A 24,349-nucleotide genomic window follows, 5' to 3' on the forward strand; every position below is an offset into this window, starting at 1 on the left:
ACGGCTATCGCGAGAACTGTCGTCACTGCCCAGCCTTCCAGAGACGCCCTTGTCGCCATGTTTGTTGTGGGCAGGCGCCTGAGGCTGATGGCTGGTAAGCCGGGCACCGCGGTGCGCTGAAGCTAGAGATTCCGAAAGGGGGTTCGGGTAGTTCGCTCCGGAGAAGTCTGAGAAGAGGGGTTGCTCCCGTGATCCCAGGCCTAGCTGTTTCCCATATTCCTTTATCGTGAGTGTCACCCCGGTCCCCGTCACCCAATCCCAGAGCCCCGCCCCTCCCCTGAGGGGTCCGTAGTCCCATTCCGAGACCCCAGTACCGCGGCGACCCCTGCTCCCTCGAGCACTTGGTGTGTGCACTTTAGTTATGAAAACAGTCTATTTATGTGGAAATCCAGTCCCGCTGTTCATTCGGAGAGTCCGCGGTTCCTAGAGCCTCAGACTTCGTCATCCCGGTCTGCGTGACTTTCTGAGATTCTGAGTTTCTGTCCCCAGCGCCTGCCTTTGAAGGAGACCAGACTCCGGCTCCGCCCGGCCCGTGCCGGGTGGTCTGCGGCCCCGAGTCCGTGACCAAGCCCTCCGAGTAATCGACCTGCCCTCGGGTGCACCAGCGGGTCCCAACGTGGGGGACCCCTCCATCCGCAAAGCCAGGTCAGCCACTGCCCACCCCACCCCAGGAAATATGGGTGTGGCCCTCCCCCCGCATCTAGGCTGGACGTCGGAGAGGGAGGGACAGGCATGTGGGGCAGCCTGGAAAGAACTGATCTTCGGGGAGGGGTGGGAGAGCGATGGTGGTTGGGAGGAAGTGGGGAGAGCTGCACATCGGAAGGGGGTGCAGGAGGGTTAGTGACTGGGGAGTAGAAGGATAAGTGCTGGTCATCAGGGAGGGATGGGGGAGGGCTGTTTTCAAACCATTCCCCGTCCTTGCAGGCAGGTGGGGTGACAAGAGGGGCCTGAACTGGCTCTGCAGGCCTGGCTGCCTCCCCAGACAGCCCCGCCCCCGTGGGTGCAGAGCTGCCATCTCACCCATCCCTCTGAGGACTGGGTGTGTGTCTTCTTCAGCTGCATCTCCTCCCATGACCATCTTCTCCCTAGCTCCTCTAGCGGGCCCTGAATCAATGTTGCTTGCATGTGGGGTGCTTTGTGGCTAACATTTATTGAGCGCTCGTGTGCCAGGTATTGTACTACGGGCTTGACATACATGAAGTCATTGGAGGACAGAAGCCAGTGTTGGTAGCATGGTTACTCACAGTTTACAGATGAGGAAACTGAGGCTCTGAGAGGTGAGCCAAGGTGACCTCTGCAGTTGTGGGTGGCAGATTTTGGATTCAAACTCAGTTCTCTTTCATCCCAAAGCCTGTGCTGCTCACCATGCACTTCCCTGGGTGATTGCTTCCTGGCTCATTGCCATCCCTTATCCAGCTCTGGTATTTACAGACACTGTGCAGGCCCTGGGCAGGCAGTGAGCACCTGGCTCTGAGTTCAGGACAGTGTACTTCGTGTGTGCCAAGTTATGTGAGCACCAAGCAGTTGGGCAAATCCCACAGGTCAGGACTTGAGAGACCACGGTTCCAGGCTGCAATCCAGGCTGTACAGCCAGGCCACTGAACTTAATAAGCATCTGCTTCTTCACTTTATTTATTTATTATTATTTTCTGAGACAGAGACTACCTCTGTCACCCAGGCTGGAGTGCAGTGGCGTGATCTTGGCTCACTGCAACCTCCACCTCCTGGGTTCAAGCGATTCTCGTTCCTCAGCCTTCCAAGTAGCTGGGACTACAGGTGCACATCACCACGTCCAGCTACTTTGTGTATTTTTAGTAGAGACGGGGTTTCGCCATGTTACCCAGGCTGGTCTCGAACTCCTTGGCTCAAGTGACCCACCTGTCTTGGCCTCCCAAAGTGCTGGGATTACAGGCATGAGCCACCACATCCGGCCTGTTTCTTCACTTTAAAAAGGGATATGGTGAGAACAAAATGGAATAGTAACTGAGGGTGGTAAGCTGAGAATTGCTTTTTAATTTGTATTCACCGCAGAGGTCTCTTTGGTCATGATGTAGTTGAGCTCCCTGAGGTCCTGGCTGGCTCTGGATTGCTCCTGCTGATCCTGCTCTGACAGTGTTTGGGAGGCTGGAAGTGATTGATTGGCAGAGTCTGTTAGAGTCCTCAAAGAACAGCCTTGGAAAGCGCCTGAGGAAACGTCTCTAAGTTTCCCTAGAACAGGAAAAGGATAATGCCAAGGCCTCACTATGGGTCAGTGGCAAATGTGGGCCCCAACCCAGGTCATCTGGCTTGTCTGTCTCCACCTCATCCTGCTGCTCAATGTTTAGTCAACAAAGAACAAGGAGTACTGAGTGCCTGCGGTGGGCTCAGGACACAGATGGAAGAACTAGAAAGACGCAGCCCCTGACCCCATGGAACTCACTAGAAAGACATGGCCCCTGCCCCCGTGGAACTCACCGGAAAGTCGCAGCCCCTGCCCCCGTGGAACTCACCAGAAAGTCGCAGCCCCTGCCCCCGTGGACCTCACCGGAAAGACGCAGCCCCTGCCCCCGTGGAACTCACCGGAAAGACGCAGCCCCTGCCCCCGCCCCCGTGGAACTCACCGGAAAGACGCAGCCCCTGCCCCCGCCCCCGTGGAACTCACCGGAAAGACGCAGCCCCTGCCCCCGTGGAACTCACCGGAAAGACGCAGCCCCTGCCCCCGTGGAACTCACCGGAAAGACGCAGCCCCTGCCCCCGTGGAACTCACGGGAAAGACGCAGCCCCTGCCCCCGTGGAACTCACGGGAAAGACGCAGCCCCTGCCCCCGTGGAACTCACGGGAAAGACGCAGCCCCTGCCCCCGTGGAACTCACGGGAAAGACGCAGCCCCTGCCCCGTGGAACTCACGGGAAAGACGCAGCCCCTGCCCCCGTGGAACTCACGGGAAAGACGCAGCCCCTGCCCCCGTGGAACTCACGGGAAAGACGCAGCCCCTGCCGCCGTGGAACTCACGGGAAAGACGCAGCCCCTGCCGCCGTGGAACTCACGGGAAAGACGCAGCCCCTGCCCCCGTGGAACTCACGGGAAAGACGCAGCCCTGCCCCCGTGGAACTCACGGGAAAGACAGTCGCTGCCTCCGTGGAACTCTCTAGAAAGACACAGCCGCTGCCTCCATGGAACTCATTAGGGAGACACAGCCCCTGCCTCCATGGAACTCATGGTCCAGCAGACCAGCTGCATGCTCTGTGTTACTGCACTACCTGTCCCAGGTGTTGGGGGCTGTGACAAATTCCCCAGTCCCTAACTTCTCTCCTGTGTCCCAGGGTCCTAAAGATTGCTCTGGGAAAAGGGAAGGATGCCGCTCTTCTTCCGGAAGCGGAAACCCAGTGAGGAGGCTCGGAAACGCCTGGAGTACCAGATGTGTTTGGTGAGGGAAAGTGGGTTTCCTCTAACTCTATCCCATCTCCTCCTCGGTCCCCATGGAGTAGGCCTCCGCACTGCCCCCGACAAGCCGTGCTCCCTCCCATCTGCCTCCCCCACCCACAGAAGAAATACCTTACTTAGACCCAACAGATGAGGACCCCCGTCAAGGGTGCTTCTTCCCTGTAGACTGAGCGCACTGTCATTGCTTTTCAGTTCCTCATCCCTCTGGGCCTCAAGCTCCGGGGAAGCAGGGGTCATTGGTTCACCTGCCAAATGGACCAGTGGAACCAGATAGTGTCTATGGTCCTTTGCAGCTATTTCCATTTATGTTCTTTGTCTGGCTTGTCCACTCTGCAAAGATGTTTTGTCTTAATACTTTTTAAAAATTCTTTTTATCCTTAGGCAAAAGAAGCTGGGGCAGATGACATTCTCGACATCTCTAAATGTGAGCTTTCAGAGGTAAACTGAGCATAGTGTTGGGCTGTGAATTGGATCTGTCCCGTTTTCTTGGATCATGTGCCCCTAGGAAAGACAGAGGTGGACTGGGGCTTTAGAAAGGCCAGAAGCTCCAGTCACGAGATGTTTCCTTAGATTTTGTTCTTGTCCAAAAGGCCTCAATATAACGTAGTCTCCAAGAGTCAAGGAGTCTAGGTAGAAAATGTACCCACAGGCTCCTAGGTTGCTGGAAGGGCCTGGCATTCTCCGGCCCCTGAAGGGGTTCACAATGGGGACAGGGTGGGTGGGGCAGGGCAGTCTCCTGCAAGCTGACTGAGGGAAGGGCCGGCCACATCCCCAGCACCACTGCCTGCCAGCCTTGCCCCTGGGCTCAGCACTGCCACCTGCTGTGGCGTTTTGCCGTTGTTCACCTCCTGCCTGTCTGTTCCTCACGTGAATGCACTCAGAGAACAAGCTAAAAACTGGCAGGAGGGGAGACACTTAACTTTTGTTTATCTTATCTTAGATTCCATTTGGAGCTTTTGCAACATGCAAAGTTCTGCAGAAGAAGGTAAGATGGAGCTTCATCTTCAGAGACTTTCTTACTGCATGTCTGCTTGTTTGAACCCACGAGGGACTTTGAGGAGTTGTCTTCCCAGCGTAGACACCTCCTTTCTCTCTGCTTCTTATGCTCTTGGCCTGCAGCAGGTGTTTTCACAGATAGGAGAGTAGGCTTTGGGGTTGGACCTTCCTGTGTCACATTCTAACTCTGCCCTCACTGGCTTCATGACTTCGGCAACTTCCTTAAACTCTTACTTCTCAGTTTCTTCCCCTGTGAAATGAAGACATTCATAGTTCTCCTTTCTGAGGTACGGTGAGAATTAAATGAGTGGTAGATAACTAGATAGAGATAGAACTATACTGAGTGTACATGCCTGCCGCGTAGTAAAGGCTTATGAACCCCGGTGTTAGTAGTAATAGAAACTCACCCCTTTTATTCTGGTCACCCGGGGATATTCCGAGCGGAGTGAATGATTTTTCAGCAGAGCGTTGCGACTTTGAATGCAGATGGGTAGAAGTGCTCTAAGTGAGGTATCTAAATGAGAATATGCAAAAAAAAAAAAAAAGTGTTCCATCATGCCGCCAGAGTAGTGAGGTCCTTGGCGCTGGAAGGTTTTTTTTTTTTTTTTGAAGATGGACACTCGCTCTGCTCTGTCACCCAGGCTGGAGTGCAGTGGTGCAATCTCGGCTCACTGAAACCTCCGCCTCCTGGGTTCAAGTGATTCTCCTGCCTCAGTCTCCTGAGTAGCTGGGATTATAGGCGCCCACCACCACGCCCAACTAATTTTTGTATTTTTAGTAGAGATGAGGTTTCGCCATGTTGGCCAGGCTGGTCTCGAACTCCTGACCTCAAGTGATCCACCCGCCTCAGCCTGCCAAAGTGCTGGGATTACAGGTGTGAGCCATCACGCCCAGTCTGTGCTGGAAGTGTTAGGCAGCAGTCGATGCCTAAGAAAAATAGCAATAGATCGGCCAGGTGCGGTGGTTCATGCCTGTAATGCTAGCACTTTGGGAGGCCGAGGCGGGCAGATCACGAGGTCAGGAGATCAAGACCATCCTGGCTAACATGGTGAAACCCCGTCTCTGTCAAAAATTAAAAAAAATCAGCTGGGTATGGTGGCACGCGCCTGTAGTCCCAGCTACTCAGGAGGGCGAGACAGGAGAATTGTTTGAACCCAGGAGGTGGAGGTTGCAGTGAGCTGAGATTGCACCACTGCTCTCCAGCTTGGGCGACAGAGCAAGATTTGGTCTCAAAAAAAAAAAAAAAGAAAGAAAAATAGCAGTAGATGACCTGGACTGAGCCCTGGCCCCTCTGCCAGCCCTGGACATTTTGTGCATGAGCTTTTATTTAACATCATGGCAGCCCTGGGAGGCAGGCACTTTATTATTCTCTATTTTCCACATGAAGACGCTGGCGCTAGGAAGGTTATGATCAGGATGGCTGCAGGGGGATCCTTTCTCAGATGGAAGGAAGATGTAGACCTCTAAGGTCTCTTTCACCCTTGAAGATCCGGATTTTAAGGAAGGGCATCAGATTCCCCACTGGGAGAGTTCATGATCCTGACCCGCATCCCCTGTTGTGGTATCTGGGAGAGCAAGATGGTGGGACGTGGCAGGGTGCTGGGCTGGCTCCCAGGCCCTTATCCTGCCCTGCTTGCTGCTCTTCCTCAGCCCAACATGGCCGCACATCTCTCCACACAGGTGCTGATCGTCCACACGAATCACCTCACTTCCCTGCTTCCCAAATCCTGCAGCCTCCTTAGTCTGGCAACCATCAAGGTACTGGGCCCTCTTCCCAGGCAGCTGGGGCTCTGCATGGGGTTCCAGGCGGCAGCTGAGCGCCTGCTCCCTTTGGGCCACCTCTTGTATGTCAGAGGGGCCCAATTTACCAGTCAATCTGGGATTTGATCAGCATGGTTTATTGGATACTTCTGTGGGCTGTGTGTGGGATAGGGTGACAAAGATGACCAGCCACAGGCCCTGTCCCTGGGGAGTTTACGTGCTAGGAGGAAAGCCAAGTGACAGCCTCATGGCGAGTCAGCTAACAGAGGGCGAGGAGACTGACAGTCCTAGGCAAGAAGGAAGAGGAGGGACACCCAGGTGATCTGGAAGGACTCCCTGCTGACTGTGAGCTCCTCCCTGGACAGGCTGGGAGGCATTCACAAGATGTGGGAGGTGTGAGCCCAGGGTTGTTGTGTGCAGACCTGAGCTTGGGAGAGTGGTATGCACCTTCAGAGGAGGCCAGCAGCACAGGTGTCAGCCCGGCAGCACAGGCCCAATCTGTTATACTATATTGTTTAGGGAATAATGATGAGAAAAGCCTGTATGTGTTCACTACAGATGCTTGCTTTTTTTTTTCTTTTAATATTTTGAACATGAGTTTGGTTGAATCCATAGATATGGAGGGTACCTGTGTGTGCGCATGTATAAATATTTCTCCAAGGCCTTTTTTGTGCATTTTCATTTTTAAAAAATTAGCGGCCAGTTGTGGTGGCTCACACTCGTAATCCTAGCACTTTGGGAGTCCAAGGCGGGTGGGTCACTTGAGGTCGGGAGTTCAAGACCAGCCTGGCCAACATGGCGAAACCCCATCTCTACTAAAAATACAAAAAGACCAGCAGAGCATGGTGGCATGTGCCTGTAATCCCAGCTACTTGGGGGGTTGAGGCACGAGAATCACTTGAACCCAGGAGGTGGAGGTTGCAGTGAGCTGAGGTCATGCCACTGCACTCCAGCCTGGGTGACAGAGTGAGACTCTGTCTCAAAATAAAATTAAATAAAATTAAAAATTAGCAAGTACAGTTAAGCAAAAGGGGAAACATCTATAATTTTACACTGTGGAGTACCACTATCAATATTTTATCGCATATTTGAAAGTCTTATATATTTACACAATGGGGTGTTTCTTTTTAACATATTAGTATCTAGGCATACTGTTTTATAGCATAGTTTTTCAGTTAACAGTAAAAATAAATATACATAAAATAAGAAAATGGTATAATGGTTTGAGAAGGAAAATGAGGCGGGAATGATCAACACTGAGTGGGAAAGGAGCGGCAGGCACTCTGTTTCTGCACTGGGGGTGTGAGGTGGCCCCAGCCCCTCCTCACCGCTCTGGAGCCCGGAGTCTGAGAGACTTTCTCACTTGGAGACTCACAGGGGTTTTCCTTCTGCAGGTTCTAGATCTCCACGATAATCAGCTGACAGCCCTTCCTGATGATCTGGGGCAGCTGACTGCCCTCCAGGTAAGGCTGCAGAAACAGAAACCCACCTCGGATGGCCCTAGTGAGACCAGGCAGTCACTCAAGCCTGGAATGTTCTGGCCAGGCTCCAGCCAGTGGAAGCAGGCTGCACTCAGTGCCAGCTCCACCCTCCCCTTGGCTCTTCGGTTTGTTTTTTTTTTTTTTTTTTTTTGAGACAGTGTCTCACTGCGTTGCCCAGGCTGGAGTGCAGTGGCACCATCAGAGTTGCAGAGGCAACCTCTGCCTCCTGAGTTCAAGCGATTCTCCTGCCTCATCCTCCCTAGTAGCTGGGATTACAGGCGTGTGCCACCACTCCCAGCTAGTTTTTATATTTTTAGTAGAGATGGCCACTCCCGGCTAGTTTTTATATTTTTAGTAGAGATGGTGTTTCACCATGTTGGCCTGGCTGGTCTCGAACTCCTGACCTCAAGTGATCCACTCACTTTGGCCCCCCAAAGTGCTGGGATTACAGGTGTGAGCCACCACGCCTGACCAATTGTACCACTTTGAGCCACAATAAATACCTTGGTGTAGGACTTTTTGTATGTGTATTTTTTTTTCTCACTCTGTCACCCAGGCTGGATGGAGTGCAGTGGCACCATCTCAACCCACTGCAACATCTGCCTCCCGGGTTCAAGAGATTCTCATGCCTCAGCCTCCTGAGTATCTGGGATTACAGGCACATGCCACCACACCTGGATAATTTTTGTATTTTCAGTAGAGACTTGTTTTCACCATGTTGGCCAGGCTGACCTCAAACTCCTGGCCTCAGGTGATCCACCCGTCTTGGCCTCCCAAAGTGCTGGAATTACAGGCATGAGTCACTGCACCTGGCCAGTAGGTGTATTTTTATAGAATTGCTGCATTCACTAATTTGTAACTTTTGGATACCTGACAATAACTCGTAGCATCGTTTGGCTCATCAAATATTCATCTTATTATTTTTAATGGCTACTTAGCTTTCCATTGCGTCATTTTTTTGTTGTTGCTTGTTTGTTTTTTTGAGATGGAGTCTCGCCCTGTCACCAAGCTGGAGTGCAGTGGCGTGATCTCAGCTCACTGCAATCTCCACCTCCCGGTTTCAAGCAATTCCCCTGCCTCAGCCTCCTGAGTAGCTGGAATTACAGGCGCCCGCCACTACGCCCAGCTAATTTTTTGTATTTTAGTAGAGACGGGGTTTCACCATGTTTGCCAGGATGGTCTCGATCTCCTGACCTCGTGATCCACCCACCTCAGCCTCCCAAAGTGCTGGGATTACAGACGTGAGCCACCGCGCCTGGCCCCCATTGCATCTATTTTTAATGGTCACTCAGTGTGTCATCCTGTTGGCCTCGCTCACCTCAAGGTGCCACCTTCTGGAGGGAGCACAGCTTCAGAATCCAACAAGTCCTGGCTCAGTCCCAGCACCACTGCCGGCCTGAGGCCTTGGGTGGATCACACAGCCTTGGGGCAGCCTTTTCCTTAATGCGGGGGGAACTAGAGCCTCCTGTGCCGCCTCCCCAGATCCCTGAGTCTGTAGTCCCCTTCTTCCTCCCTCCCTGATGGTGGGGCAGTTACTGAGCATTTTGTGGTCGGTATAAGCCAGAAGCAGTTCAAGGCCTGGCTCTGCTCTCCTGAACACACGACTTCACCACCCGGAGCTTCAGTTTTTTCCTATCTCCAGGGGAAACTTAAGAATTTCTGTCTTCCTCAAGGGCCAGCAGGGGGAGATAAGGGCTTGTGTGTGTAGTGCCTGGGTGCCCTGGCCCGGCAGGGCAAGGGGTGCAGGGGTCATCACTGTGATCTGTGTGTGGGTTCTCGTGTCACCTCTTACTCTTTCTTATTTTTGAGATAGAGTCTCGCTCTGTTGCCCAGGCCAGAGTGCAATGGTGCAATCTCAGCTCACCGCAACCTCCACCTCCTGGGTTCAAGCAATTCTCCTGCCTCAGCCTCCTGAGTAGCTGGGACTACAGGCGTGTGCCACCATGCCCAGCTAATTTTTGTATTTTTAGTAGAGATGGGGTTTCACTATGTTGGCCAGGCTGGTCTTGAACTCCTGACCTTGTGATCCACCTGCCTCAGCCTCCCAAAGTGCTGGGGGCATGAGCCACTGCGCCTGGCTGCCTCTTCCTCTTTCTTAGGTCTTAAACGTGGAAAAGAATCAACTGATGCAGCTCCCGCGTTCCATTGGGAAACTGACCCAGCTCCAGACTCTCAATGTTAAAGGTAGGGACCAAGAAGCCGTGTCCGTGTGACCCTCCATCAGCTCTGGGCCGTCCTGGCCTGGATCCACAGGCTGCCCCGCCCAGGAGCCATTGAGCAGGAGGCAGCCAGTCTCCAGGGGTCGCTGTAAATGGACTGACCCCTGTTGGGTCAGCTGTCTCCACGGTAACCAGAGACAGGCTGTCTGGAGGGTTCCTGTGGCTCCTCAGAGCCAGGGCCATATGGCCATATGGGGAGGCGGGCAGCTGGGCCCCGAGCCTCAGTCACTCGTATTTATAATGGTGAGTGTAGTGGACTGATGGGGCGAGAGCTCCTAAGGAGCCGCAGTAAGGTTCTGAGCAGTGCTATCACCTCCAGTGACGCAACAAGCCTCCTGAGGAGTCCACGGGGCAGGCTGAGGGCAGTGGTGCCATCCTCAGTTTACATACGAGGAAAACAAGGCCCGGGAAATCAAGTGTGACTTGCTCAAGACCACCCCGTGGGATGGTGACAGAGCCAAGACCACTGCACAGGCGCCTTACCCACAGGAGCGCTCTGCTCACCACACCCAGCTCTCTCCCTTCTCCTGGCTGTCCTTAAGCACTTCCTGCAGAGTGCTTCTGTTTATCAACTGTAACATATGAATAATGAGAACAACAGTGGCGCCCCATTGCTCAGTCATTACAGCGTGAGGGGCCCTGTGCGGAGGATCTCACACATCATCTACCTGAACCTCCAATCTCCCCGTGTTCTTATAAGGCTGGGTAGCAGTGTCGTTCCCATTTTCCAGGTGAGAAAACTGGCACAGGGAGGCAAAGCCAGCTGTCTAGAGTCTCTTGGCTAGTAATTGGTATAGTGGGGACTTGAACTGGAACTCCACCTTCTTGATCCTACGAAACCTCAAGGTCCGGGACCTGGTGTGTGCCCCAGAGGTCAGAGTGGCTCCCAGCGGGCATCAGGCAGGAAGCTGGTGATGGGGATTTGGGGTGTTGAGCTGTGCTATTGGGGTCTCTGCAGACAACAAGCTGAAGGAGCTTCCAGACACCCTGGGGGAGCTTCGAAGCCTGCGTACCCTCAACATCAGTGGAAACGAGATCCAGAGGTTGCCACAGATGCTGGCTCACGTTCGAACCCTGGAGGTAAATGGGAAGCTGTTTTTACCTGGGGTGCTCTCTGGCCTGCCTACCTACCCTCTCTCCCACTTTACTGAGTGCCTGCTCTGATCTTACGGTGCCAGGGTCACACAGAGATCCCAAGGCATGGTCCTTGGAAGCTTGTAGAGAGGCTGATGTGTGAACGTTCGTAATTCTATGACCTTTGCTGCCATAATAGAGGCAGAAAAATGTACATTAAGAATGAAGAAGAAAGAATCCTCAATCCAGAAGAAGCTGACACTTTAAGAAAGTTGTCAGTGGGGGAACAACACACACTGAGGCCTGTCAGAGGGGGGTTGTGGGGAGGGAGAGCATCAGGAAGAAAAGCTAATGGATTCTGGGCTTAAAACCTGGGTGATGGGATTATCTGTGCAGCAAACCACCGTGGCACATGTTTACCTTTGTAACAAACCTGCACATGCTGCACATGTACCCCTGAGCTTAAAGTAAAAGTTGCAGGAGAAAAAAAAAGTTAAAAAAAAAAAGTTGTGATATTCAAGTCAGATCTTAAAGGAGGAATAAGATTTCTGGGCTGGGCGCTGTGGCTCACGCCTGTAATCCCAGCACTTTGGGAGGCCAAAGCAAGTGGATCACTTGAGGTTAGGAGTTTGAGACCAGCCTGGCCAACATGGTGAAACCCTGTCTCTACTAAAAATACAAGAAATTATCCAGGCGTGGTGGTGCACACCTGTAATCCCAGCTACTCGGGGGATGCTGAGACAGGAGAATTGCTGGAGCAATTACAGGAGCTGGAGATTGCAGTGAGCCGAGATTGTGCCATTGCACTCCAGCCTGGGCAACAAAGCAAGACTTTGTCTCAAAAAAAAAAAAAAAAAAAAATTCTGAGCAGACCTGGATAACAGGGGCAGCCCAGGTGGAGGAGGCAGGTGGTGGGAAGCACAGGTTGTCTCAGGGAGGGGCGAGGAAGTGATGTGGTTGGAAGCTGCTGAGACTGTGTGATATGGGGCCCAGAAAGCTGGGAGGGAGAGAAGGAGGTAGGGAGCCGTCGGGATGGGGCTTCAGAATTATCCAGGCCAGGGGAGTTCTACAGGCTAGAAGTCCAAGACCAAGGTGTTGGCAGGGTTGGTGACTTCTGAGGCCTCTCTCCTTGGCTTGTAGGTGCTGTCTTCCCTCCCTGTGTCTTCACCTCATCTTCCCTGTGTACATGTCCGTGTCCAAATTTCCTCCTCTTAGAAGCACACCAGTCATATTGGATTAGGGCCCAGCCTAGTGACCCCTTTTTAACTTAATTACCTCCTTAAAGATGCTGTCTCCACATACAGCCACGTTCTGAGGGATGGGGGGATTAGGATTTCCACATAGGAACTTGGGAGGGGGACACGGTTCAGCCCATGACAGACACTGACGGGCAGCTGCTCAGGGAATGTGGCTCTCACAGTCATGCTGATGAGGTGGCTCACCTTTATCTGGGGCTTTCTAAGACTGGGCATAACCTGGAATCGCTCCGTGTATCGTCACAGAAATCTTATGAGGCAGATACTGTTGTGCTACTTTGTAGATGAAGAAACTGAGGCACAGGCAGTTTAAGAAACTTGCCCAAGGGCCACACAGTCACTGACAGCAGAGATAGTTGTAAACCGGGCCGTCTGAAGTTGACGCCTGTGCTCCCCACCTCTGTATGACTCGGCTTCTGGAACAGGGACTTCTCCATTCATGGTGGCACGCAGTCTGGCCAGCATTCCGGAGTGGCCTGGAGTTGGCCCCACTCTCAGCCAGCTCAGCCTGCCGAGCAGAGGCGTCTGTGTCAGAGTGGGTGGGTGAGCACAGAGACAGCAGAGGAAGGACTGACCTCAGCAGCCGGGGCCCTCCTGCCTGAGGAAGGGACGGCTGGGGAGACGGGCCAACATGGCTTGTCCTCTCTGCTGCCCACTGGAACTTTCTGCAATGATGGAAATGTTCAGTGACCATGCTGTCCAGAGCGGCAGCTGCTGGCCATGCATATCTCTCGAGCACCTGGTGACCGTGCTGTCCAGAGCGGCGGCCACTGGCCATGTGTATCTAACGAGCACCTGGTGACCGTGCTGTCCAGAGCGGCAGCCACTGGCCATGTGTATCTGACGAGCACCTGGTGACTGTGCTGTCCAGAGCGGCAGCCGCTGGCCACATGTATCTATCAAGCACCTGGAATTGGCTTGTGTGTACAGCCAGGAACTAAAAGTTTGATTTCATTGAATTTTAATTAATTTATATTTAAATAGCCGTGGGTCCTTAGTGGCTACCATTTTAGACAACGTAGCTCAGAGCACGTTCCCAATTCTGAAGCCATCCTCGACATCTAGTACGAGTTCTGGACACTTCAATTTGTTTTTTCTTTGAGACAGGGTCTCATGTTGTCACCCAGGCTGGAGTGCAGTGACTCAGTCATAGCTCACTGCAGCCTCAAACTCCTGGGCTCAAGAGATCCTCCTCTTCATCCTCCCAAGAAACTGGGACCACAGGTGTATCCCATCACACTTGGCTAATTATTTTATTTTTTGTAGAGATGAAGTCCCACTGTGTTGCCCAGGCTGGTCTTGAAGTCTTGGGGCTCAAGCAATCCTCCCGCCTTGACTCCCAAGTAGGTAGGATTATAGGCGTGAGCCACCGCACCCAACCTGGACACTTCATTTTATTTTGATTCGAGTTCAGGCCGTACTGTGGGCAAGATCTTCTTCAGGCGTCACGCACGCCACCCACCAAACAGCCCCCCAGGTCGGTAACACTGCCTGTTTGGCTACAAGGAGACCACAGCCCCGGGACACTAAGGGGCCTGATCAAGCAAACACACGGCCAGCATGCAGTGGGCCGGGATCTGAAGCCACGTCAGTGTCTTTGGCACAGCAATGTCCAGTCACTGCTCCTGCTGCCCACGATTAGAATGCTCTATAATCTATGCAGCCGACATGGTCACCCCGGCCACTTGTAGCTGCTGGATCCCTGAAATGTGACTGCAACCAACCATGGACTCAAACTTTAAATCAGATTTATCTTCATTTACTTAAAATGTAACCGTAAATGGTCACACATGGCTTATAGCCAGCATCCTGGTATAGCCCACAGTCCATGCCCTTAAGCCACCAAGCTTTACTGATGGTAACTAAGAGCACCCGTGTGGGGTTCATTTGCTTCCAGGTATGGGGTTTTCTGCTGTTGGGCCCTCAGCATCTGGGCAGTCAGTTCCTTTTCCCTGGGGCAGTCTCCCACTCCCCTGTGCAAAGCACGTTCACTCAACACCCACTGTGTGAGGGCTGGGCTGGCCAGGGCTGGGGGACCTGAGCCACCCTTCCCACCCAGCCACTTGTGCTACAGCAAAATCAGAGCTTCCCAGGCCTTCTGCTTTTCCAGGACTCCCCTGATACCCAGGCATAGAGGATATCAGTGCCTGCCAGCACTCAGTGGGATCAGAGGGCCTGTGGGAAGTTAAAGGTTGGCAGGGGGAGGGCTGGGTCCAACACAACTCACACCGTGGACGGGGCAGTTCTGTGGCTGTGAGCTGAGGCCCCTGCTTCCTGGGCTTCATAAACACGGAGGCATCTGCATGTGTGCACTGATGACTTTTAAATTGTTACAGAATTTAAAAGTCATACTGTATATTGTAAAAAAAAAAAAAAAAAAAATGCAAATATTAAGAAACATTTCTGCCGGGCATAGTGGCTCAAGCTTGTAATCCTAGCACTTTGGGAAGACGAGGTGGGTGGATTACTTGAGGTCAGGAGTTCAAGACCAGCCTGGCCAACATGGTGAAACCCCATCTCTACTAAAAATACAAAAATTAGCTGGGTGTGGTGGCGCGTGCCTATAGTTCCAGCTACTCAGGAGGCTGAGGCAGGAGAATTGCTTGAACCGGGGAGGCAGAGGTTGCAGTGAGCTGAGATCACACCACTGCACTCCAGCCTGTGTCACAGAGCAAGACTCTGTCTCAAATAATAATAGCATTTCATGTAGATAGTAACCCAGAATCTCCTTTTAGAGGAAATCACTTTGAGTTTGATATATATTCCTCCAATTTTTTTCTATAAAATATTAATGTGAAAGTGTATGAATGTATTATCTAACAAAGGAAGAATCCTATATATATATATATATATATATATATATATATATATATGTATATTTTAATAGAGATGGGGTGTCGCTATGTTGCCCAGGCTGGTCTCGAACTCCTGGGCTCAAGTGATCCTCCCACCTTGGCCTCCCAAAGTGCTGGGATTACAGGCATGAGCCACCACACCCAGCCAGTGGAATCATATTCTATATGCTGTCCTATAACTTCCTTTTTTTTTCACTCACTTATGTATGTATCCAAACTGAACTGAGAGGCCAGGTGCATGACTCATGCCTGTAATTCCAGCACTTTGGGAGGTGGGCGAATTGCCCGGGCCCAAGGCTTTGAGACCAGCCTGGGCAACATAGTGGGACCTTATCTCTACAAAAAATACAAAAATTGGGCATGGTGGCATGTGCCTATAGACCCAGCTACTCAGGAGGCTGAAGTGGGAGGATCGCTTAAACCTGGGGAGGTCGAGACTGCAGTGTTTGTGCCACTGCACTCCAGTCTGGGCGATGGGAGTGAGACCCTGTCTCAGAAAAATGTAAAAAAGTGCTTGCTGCTGTTGTAACCAAGCGAGTTATAGAGAAACACCACACTTTGAGACAAATTAAGGAGTCCTTTATTAGCCGGCAACCGAGAGGCAGCTAATGCTCAAAATTCTCTCGGCCCCGAGGGAGGGGCTAGTTTTGTTTTTATACTGTGGTCTAAATAGGGGAGGGGGGAGTTTAGCTGAAGCAATTTTTACAGAAGGAGAACTGGCAAAAAGTTAAAAAATTAATTGGTTACAAAAGCAGTTACAAAAAATAAACAGTTCCAGGTGCAGGGGCTTAAACTATCACAAAGGGATAAATGCAGGGGCTTTGTGTGCCATCCAGTGCGTGTGTCCCCAGGAGCTGCAGGTGCAGCTCGCCTCAATATCTTATCAGTAAGTGCATTCCTGGACGTGCTTTGAGTCAGTTTACGCTAGTTATGCCCTTAAGGGAGGGAGGTAAAGGGGGCTGCAAGTGAAGAAACTAAAATGGAGTCTGTCTGGCTCTCTCTCTGCTAGGAGAGAGTCACTCAGGTTAAAACAAGGTAGGGTATCACACTGCCTGCCTACAGTCATCCCAGGCGCTGGGAACACAGCTGTAAGTAACAAGACAGCTCAGCCACCTCTGCTGTCAGGCCATGCCTGCTGGGTGGAGGTGACAGAGAACACACAAATTGATAAGGAAATCACGTGGTCTCTGGTTGCGTTGGTAGTGAACTGCACAGTAAAGCGGGTTACCCTTGTGTCTGCAGATGCTGAGCCTCGACGCCTCGGCCATGGTCTACCCACCGCAGGAGGTGTGTGGTGCCGGCACCGCGGCCATTTTGCAGTTCCTCTGCAAAGGTAAAGCCAGGCCACTGCCTCCTCCCCTCACTGAGGAACTATGACCCCCACGGCCACCCTGTGCCAGCCCAGGCTGGGGAACAGCAGAGACAGAAATGGCCACAGTGCCTACCTGCTTGGAGTTCGAGGTCTGGCAGGGGAAACAGGCAAAACAAATGATTACAGGGAAATAGTTACAGACTGTGGTTATGGGAGTACAGTGGCGCGGCTGATTTAGGTTGGGGCCACAGGGAAGGCCTGTCTTTGAGAGTGTGGCTCCACTGACATGGAGTCATGGTTAAGATCTAGAAAAATCAGAAAGCTGTTCCGCCAGTAGGTGCATATGGAAGGGCCTTGATGGGAAGTTTGACAGAGAGAGGGCCAGTGTAGCTGGAGTGAGGAAGCAGAGAGAAGAGAGATGGGGGAAGCCAAAGACAGTGCCCGGGCCCAGTGTCCAGTGGGAGAGCATGTGATCAGTCATTAGGTGGCAGGGAGGAGAAGGGATTGGAAAAGGAAAGAAAGAGTGCAGGACAGGGGACCAGTTAGGAGGCTGTCGGGGTCATCCAGGAGAGACGCACAGCAGAAGGAGCTAAAACCCGGAGCCAGCACTGGCTGGAGGCGGGAGGAGAACAGGATGCCCTGTCAGGCTGGAAGTTCTTAGCTAGTGGTTCTGGTCACCTATGGGACTTTCAGAATGCAACCAAGACACACATGCCTATGACTTATCATGGCCATTGCAAAGCAGTGGGGAAGGATGGTCTTTTCAATAGCTGATTGTGAATCAACTGGATGTCCCTGTGGAAAAAATGAACTTTAACCTCTTCCTCAAACAGGAAGCAGGCTAGTACTCATTATAAAAGATTGGTACCTTAGATTTAATTAAGGCCAGACATGGTGGCTTGCGCCTGTAATCCCAGCCCTATGGGAGGCCGAGACAGGAGGATCTCGAGCCCAGGAGTTTGAGACCAGCCTAGGCAACATGGTGAAACCCTGTCTCTACAAAAAAAAAATGCAAAAATCAGCCAGGCGTGGTGGCATGTGCCTGTGTTCCCAGCTACTTGGGAGGCTGAGGTGGAAGGATCACTTGAGCCTGAGCTGTGGTCATGCCACTGCACTCCAGCCTGGAGCAAGATTCCAACAAAGCGATACCCTATCTCAAAAAAAAAAAAAAAAGTTTAATTAAAATCAAAATTTCTCTTCCTCAAAAGATACCATTTAGAGAAAGAAAAGGAAAGCCGTAAAGTTAGAGATGATATTTGCAATACATATATATCCAACAGAGGACTGGGATCTGGACTATAAACAGAAATCCTACAGATCCACGAGGAAAAGACGTTAGCAAAAGACTTGACTAAGAATTTTTACAAAAGAGAATATCCACACGGTGGCTCACACCTGTAATCCGAGCACTCTGGGAGGCCAAGGTGGGCAGATAACCTGAGGTTAGGAGTTTGAGACCAGCCTAGTCAACATGGTAAAACTCCATCCCTACTAAAAATACAAAAACTAACTGGGCATGGTGGCAGGCACCTGTAATCCCAGCTACTCAGGAGGCTGAGGCAGGAGAATCACTTGAACCTGGGAGATGGAGGTTGCAGTGAGCTGAGATTGTGCTACTGTGCTCCAGTCTGGGTGACAGAGCAAAACTCCATCTCAAAAAGAAAAAAAAAAAAAGAGACGATATACAGATAACAAACAGTATCTGAAAAAAGTGCACAACATCATCTTAGTCAATGGGAAAATGCAAATTAAAGCTGCAAAGAGATACTTTGACACACCCACTAAAATGGCCAAAACTTTTCAATGGAAAAAAAAAAAAAAAAACTTCCTGCTGACAAGTCAACCAGAAATAAAAAACAAAAAATAGGCTGGGCACGGTGGCTCACGCCTGTAATCCCAGCACTTTGGGAGGCCGAGGTGGGCGGATCATGAGGTCAGAAGATCGAGACCATCCTGACTAACACAGTGAAACCCCGTCTCTACTAAAAATACAAAAAAAATTAGCAAGGCGTGGTGGCGGGCACCTGTAGTCCCAGCTACTCGGGAGGCTGAGGCAGGAGAATGGTGTGAACCCAGGAGGAGGAGCTTGCAGTGAGCCAAGATTGCACCACTGCACTCCAGCCTGGGAGACAGCAAGACTCCATTTCAGAAAAATAAAATAAAATAAAATGGCCAAAATTGAACTGGCAATACCAAGAATTAGCAAAGATGTGGAGCAACAGGAACTTCCACATACTGCAGGTGGGAATGTAAAGTGAAAATTACTTTAGCCGGGCGTGGTGGCTCACGCTTGTAATCCCAGCACTTTGGGAGGCTGAGGCGGGCGGATCACGAGGTCAGGAGATCGAGACCATGGTGAAACCCCGTCTCTACTAAAAATACAAAAAAAAAAAATTAGCCGGGCGTGGTGGCGAGCGCCTGTAGTCCCAGCTACTCGGAGAGGCTGAGGCAGGAGAATGGCGTGAACCCGGGAGGCGGAGCTTGCAGTGAGCCGAGATTGCGCCACTGCACTCCAGCCTGGGCGTCAGAGCGAGACTCCGTCTCAAAAAAAAAAAAAAAGAAAATTACTTTAAAAGTTATTCTCAATATCTACTGAAGCTGAACATTTAGATCTCCTGTGGCCCATGAGTTCCATTCCTAGGTACATGTCTGTATTCGTCTGTTCTCACACTGCTATGAAGAAATTCTTTATAAAGAAAAGAAGTTTAATTGACTCACAGTTTCACATGGCCGGGAGGCCTCAGGAAACTTACAGTCATGGAGGAAGGCAACTCTTCACAGGGCAGCAGGAGAGAGAATTAATGCCAAGTGAAGAGGGAAGCCCCTGATAAAACCATCAGATTTCATGAGAACTCACCCACCACCATAAGAATAGCATGGGGGAACTGCTCCCATGATCTAATCACCTCCCACGAGGTCCCGCCCCCAACACGTGGGGATTACAATTCAGAGATTTAGGTGGGGACACAGAGCCAGACCATATCAATGCCCATCAGAAATGCATATGAATAAATGCCAAAAGCCATGTGCAAAAATGTTCATAGCAGCACTATTTATGCCAGTCCAAACTGGAAACAGCCTTAATGTCCATCAAGAGTAGAATGGATAACTAAACTGTTTTATACTCATGTGTGGATACCACACAGCAAGTGGAAAGAATGAGCGACTGCTCCTTCGGACAACCTGGATGAGTCTCACAAACAATGTGGAGTGTGAGAAGCCATTCACAAAGGAATATGTGCTCCTATCAGTCACCACAGAGCTTTGAAGCAGCACTGGTTCCTGGTCATGAGAGTGTGTTCACCTTTAAACATTCATCAAGCTCTGCATGAAGATTCTGTGCTCTCGGTTGGCCCAAAGGCAGTGAGTTACCTCAACTGATTGCTCACAGTCAGTTACAGATTTAAGTCCTTGTTCTACTCTTTCCCCTCTTCTCACCGCTGCACTTGACTAATCTTAAAGAGAAAGATTTTGTGCTCTTTTCTGTATGTATGTTATATTTTACTTTAAAAGAAAGTGGAGGGGGGTGGCTACAGTCATAGCCACCAGGCCACACATATGCAAATTAGAGTCTTTGAGCAACAGGTGATTCCAGTATACACCCTGGCCAATGGCTGAGCTAGCTAGACCAATGCCTTTATTTTCTTTAAAAAGATTTTGGGGCTGAACAAGGTGGCTCACGCCTGTAATCCCAACATTTCGGGAGGCCAAGACGGGTGGATCGCTTGAGCCCAGGAGTTCAACATGGCCAACGTGGCAAAACTTCATCTCTACAAAAAATGCAAAAATTAGCCCAGCTTGGTGGCACACCTGTAGTGCCAGCTGCTCGGGAGGCTTAGGTGGGAGGATTGCTTGAGCCTAAGAAGTGGAGGTTGCAGTGAGCCAAGATTGTGCCGCTGCACTCCAGCCTGGGTGACAGAGAGAGACCTTGTGTTAAAAAAAAAAAAAAAAAAAAAAAAAAGATTTTGGGCTGGGCTTGGTGGCTCACGCCTGTAATCTGAGCACTTTGGGAGGCCGAGGCGGGTGGATCACCTGAGGTCAGGAGTTCCAGACCAGCCCGACCAACATGGAGAAACGCCATCTCTACTAAAAATACAAAAACTAGCCAGGCGTGGTGACGCATGCCTGTAATCCCAGCTACTCAGGAGGCTGAGGCAGGAGAATTGCTTGAACCCAGGAGGCGGAGGCTGCAGTGAGCTGGGATCTCGCCACTGCGCTCCAGCCTGGGCGACAGAGCAACACTCCATCTCAAAAAAAAAAGAAAAATTAGCCACCACATCTGGCTAATTTTTGTGTTTTTAGTAGAGACAGGGTTTCGCCATGATGGCCAGGCTGGTCTCATACTCTTGACCTAAGGTGATCCACCCACCTCGGCCTCCCAAAGTGCTGGGATTACAGGTGTGAGCCACCACGCCCAGCAAGAAATAATTTTTTTTTTGAGACAGAGTCTCACTGTCGCCCAGGCTGGAGTGCAGTGGCGCAATCTTGGCTCACTACAACCTCCGCCTCCCGAGTTCAAGCGATTCTCCTGCCTCAGCCTCCTGATTAGCTGGGATTACAGGTGCCCACCACCACGCCTGGCTAATTTTTGTATTTTTAGTAGAGACGGGGTTTCACCATGTTGGTCAAGCTGGTCTCGAACTCCTGACCTCATGATCTACCTGCCTCAGCCTCCCAAAGTGCTGGGATTACAGGCGTGAGACACCATGCCTGGCCAAGAAATAATTTTTCAATTTACCTAAACTATGTAGAAGTATACATATATATGTAAAATTTGTTTTTTGACCTTTTTAAAAACATTAAAGAGGCTGGGCATGGTGGCTCACACCTATAGTCCCATAACTTCGGGAGACCAAGGCTGGCGGATCCCCTGAGGTCAGGAGTTCGAGACCACCCTTACTAACATGCGGAAACCCTGTCTCTACTAAAAATACAAAATTAGCTGGGCGTAGTGGCACGTGCCTGTAATCCCAGCTACTCGGGAGGCTGAGGCAGGAGAATCGCTTTAACCCAGGAGGCGGAGGTTACAGTGAGCCGAGATTGCGCCACTGCACTCCAGCCCGGGTGACAGAGCAAGACTCCATCTCAAATAAAAAAAAAATAAAAATAAACATTAAAGAAACCATAAAAGATATCATATGATGTGATTCTATGCCTTGCTTTTTTTTCTCTCAAGAAAAGTCTTGGGTATTTTCCTGTCTCATAATATAGTTTGAATGTCCCCTTAAACTGGTCACAGGATTTCATGTGGTGGCACTTGTAGCTTCGTAGCCATCCCTGTGGTGAACTTGGAGGGCATTTCCAGTTTCCTGCTGTTCTGAACATTTGAACCGACACCTCTCTGTCACCGTATGCACTTTCCCCTAGGGTGGGTGAGAAGGCACGAGCGCCCTAGGGTGCCTGGGAAGAGGTCCCACCAGTCTCCATCCCATGAGGAGTGGCTGGGAGGACCTCTCTCCCCCTTCACAACCTGCATAACACGCAGTATTTTCTTAAAGAGTCTGCTAATCGGATGGATAACAAGAGAGCCCCTTATTATTCTAATGTCACTTCCTTGATTCTGTGAATATTTTTCATACGTCTCCTGCCCATTTTTAGTATTTCTTGTGACATGACTGTATCCTTCCCATGAGGGGAAAAAAGATAACTTTGAGTACATCAAAACTTACAACTTGTTTACCCCGGAAGGACACCATCATCGAAGTTAAAAGACCAGTTACCACCTGGAAGAAGATAGTTACAACATATTATAGACCTAAGGTTATTAACTACAATATATAAAGAGCACCTACAAATCAACAGGAAAAAGACAAACAGCCAAATAGGAAGTGAGTCTAAAGTATGAACCCTTTGAAATTTTACAGGCAAAACTACACATGGCCAGAGAAGGAAAGCTTCTTGCCCAAGGTCTCACATTCAGGGAATTATTGGTAGAGCTGGATCTAGGACGCAGGTTTGACTTCTTATCTCAGGCTTTTTCATCACCTCATTCTCACTTGGATGGTAAAGAGGTGGAAAGTGTAGCCAGTACCCATTGACTCACTCCACTGACATTTACTGAGCACCTGCCACATTCCAGGTCCAGGGCCAGGACCGGTGAAAAACACGGAGTGCCCAGGCTAGGGGAGAGGAGAGCAGTGGCTGAGTCAGGGTGGGGCCGGCTGCCCTGGCAGTGGGAGCGGGTGTCTCTGGGTACCTCAGCTGTCTCCTCCTTCCTGGTCAGCTTGTGTCCCCTCTCTTACAGAGTCAGGGCTGGAATACTACCCCCCTTCTCAGTACTTGCTGCCAGTTCTGGAGCAAGATGGAACCGAGAACTCTCGGGACAGCCCTGATGGGCCCACGGACAGATTCTCAAGGGAGGAGTTAGAGTGGCAGGTAAGACAAGCCAGTCTGCTGCACGCATACATGTGTGCATGTGCGTGTGCGTGCGTGTGTGTGTGTGTTGAGGGAGCTGGGAATGGAAGGGGGCGGTGGTTCAGAGCTGCAGCTCCCAGATTCCTCCATAGAACTAGAACTGGCCTCCTGACGAGTTGAACTGCTTTTTCTTTATTTTTTTTTTTCCATATAACTTCTTTCTTTCTTTCTTTTTTATTTTTTTATTTTATTTTATTTTATTTTTTGCCTTCAAGCATCTGTTTAACAAAGCACATCTTGTACAGCCCTTAGTCCATTTAACCCTGAGTTGACACAGCACATGTTTCAGAGAGCACGGGGTTGGGGGTAAGGTTATAGATTAACAGCATCCCAAGGCAGAAGAATTTTTCTTAGTACAGAACAAAATGGAGTCTCCTATGTCTACTTCTTTCTACACAGACACAGTAACAATCTGATCTCTCTTTCTTTTCCCCACATTGCCCCCTTTTCTTTTCGACAAAACCGCCATCGTCATCATGGCCCATTCTCGATGGTCGCTGTCTCTTTGGAGCTGTTGGGTACACTTGCAGAAAGGCTGTCACTTCACACTTGGAAGGTTGCACAGCGGCCAGGCAGAGGCGCTCCTCACTTCCCAGACCGCAGAGCCCCTCCCAGAGGGGTGGGGGGGGCCTCCTAGAGGGGGCGGGAGGCGCTCCTCACTTCCCAGAGGGGCGGGGGAGGCGTCTCAGAGGGGGGGGGCAGAGGCGCCCAGAGGGGGGGGGCAGAGGCGCTCCTCACTTCCCAGAGGGGGGCCGGCAGAGGCCCTCCAGAGGGGCGGGGAGGCGTTCCCAGCGGGGGGGGGCACAGGCGCTCCTCACTTCCTAGACGGGGTGGCGGGGCAGAGGCGCTCCATCCCGACGGGGTGGCGGCAGGCAGAGGGCTCTCGTTCCAGACAGGGGCTGCAGGGCGCTCTCACCCAGATGGGGTGGCCAGGCAGAGGCGTTCCTCACTTCCCAGACAGGGCGGCCGGGCACAGGCGCTCCTCACTTCCTAGACGGGGTGGCGGCCAGGCAGAGGCGCTCCTCACATCCCAGATGGGGTGGTGGCCGGGCAGAGGTGCTCCTCACTTCCTAGACAGGGTGGCTGGACAGAGGGGCTCCTCACATCCCAGACAATGGGCGACCAGGCAGAGACGCTCCTCACTTCCTAGACTGGTGGCAGCCGGATAGAGGCTGTAATCTTAGCACTTTGGGAGGCCAAGGCAGGCGGCTGGGAGGTGGAGGTTGTAGGGAGCCGAGATCACTGCATTCCAGCCTGGGCAACATTGAGCACTGAGTGAGCGAGACTCCGTCTGTAATCCCAGCACTTCGGGAGGCCGAGGCAGGCAGATCACTCGAGGTCAGGAGTTGGAGACCAGCCTGGCCAACATGGCGAAACCCCGTCTCCACCAAAAATACAAAAACCAGCCAGGCGTGGCGGTGCGTGCCTGCAATCCCAGGCACTCGGCAGGCTGAGGCAGGAGAATCACAGGAGCCCAAGGCAGGGAGGTTGCAGTGAGCCGAGATCACGCCACTGCACTCCAGCCTGGGTAACAGAGGGAAACCGTCTCAAAAAAGAAA

At 51.4% G+C, this 24,349-nt stretch overlaps 1 protein-coding gene across 4 annotated transcripts in view; it reads left to right on the forward strand.

Annotated features, from left to right (window-relative positions):
• The first annotated feature begins 11 nt into the window (after nt 1-11).
• LRSAM1 (leucine rich repeat and sterile alpha motif containing 1) overlaps nt 12-24,349 on the forward strand; it is a 54,280-nt gene continuing 29,942 nt past the window's right edge. For 3 of the 4 annotated variants that reach the window (XM_003264164.3, XM_030817848.1, XM_003264165.3), the window contains exons 1-11: nt 40-226; nt 490-645; nt 3,302-3,405; nt 3,804-3,860; nt 4,363-4,407; nt 6,099-6,176; nt 7,574-7,642; nt 9,760-9,844; nt 10,838-10,959; nt 16,307-16,397; nt 22,621-22,751. In XM_003264164.3, the coding sequence (XP_003264212.2) occupies nt 3,334-3,405; nt 3,804-3,860; nt 4,363-4,407; nt 6,099-6,176; nt 7,574-7,642; nt 9,760-9,844; nt 10,838-10,959; nt 16,307-16,397; nt 22,621-22,751 (750 nt within the window). In that variant the 5' untranslated portion in view covers nt 40-226; nt 490-645; nt 3,302-3,333. Of the gene's footprint in view, nt 227-489; nt 646-3,301; nt 3,406-3,803; nt 3,861-4,362; nt 4,408-6,098; nt 6,177-7,573; nt 7,643-9,759; nt 9,845-10,837; nt 10,960-16,306; nt 16,398-22,620; nt 22,752-24,349 lie in introns of all 4 variants that reach the window. The other variant, XM_030817847.1, reaches the window with a different exon arrangement.

This window comes from Nomascus leucogenys, chromosome 8 (genome assembly GCF_006542625.1).
Source record: "Nomascus leucogenys isolate Asia chromosome 8, Asia_NLE_v1, whole genome shotgun sequence".
NCBI classification, from domain to species: Eukaryota; Metazoa; Chordata; class Mammalia; order Primates; family Hylobatidae; genus Nomascus; species Nomascus leucogenys.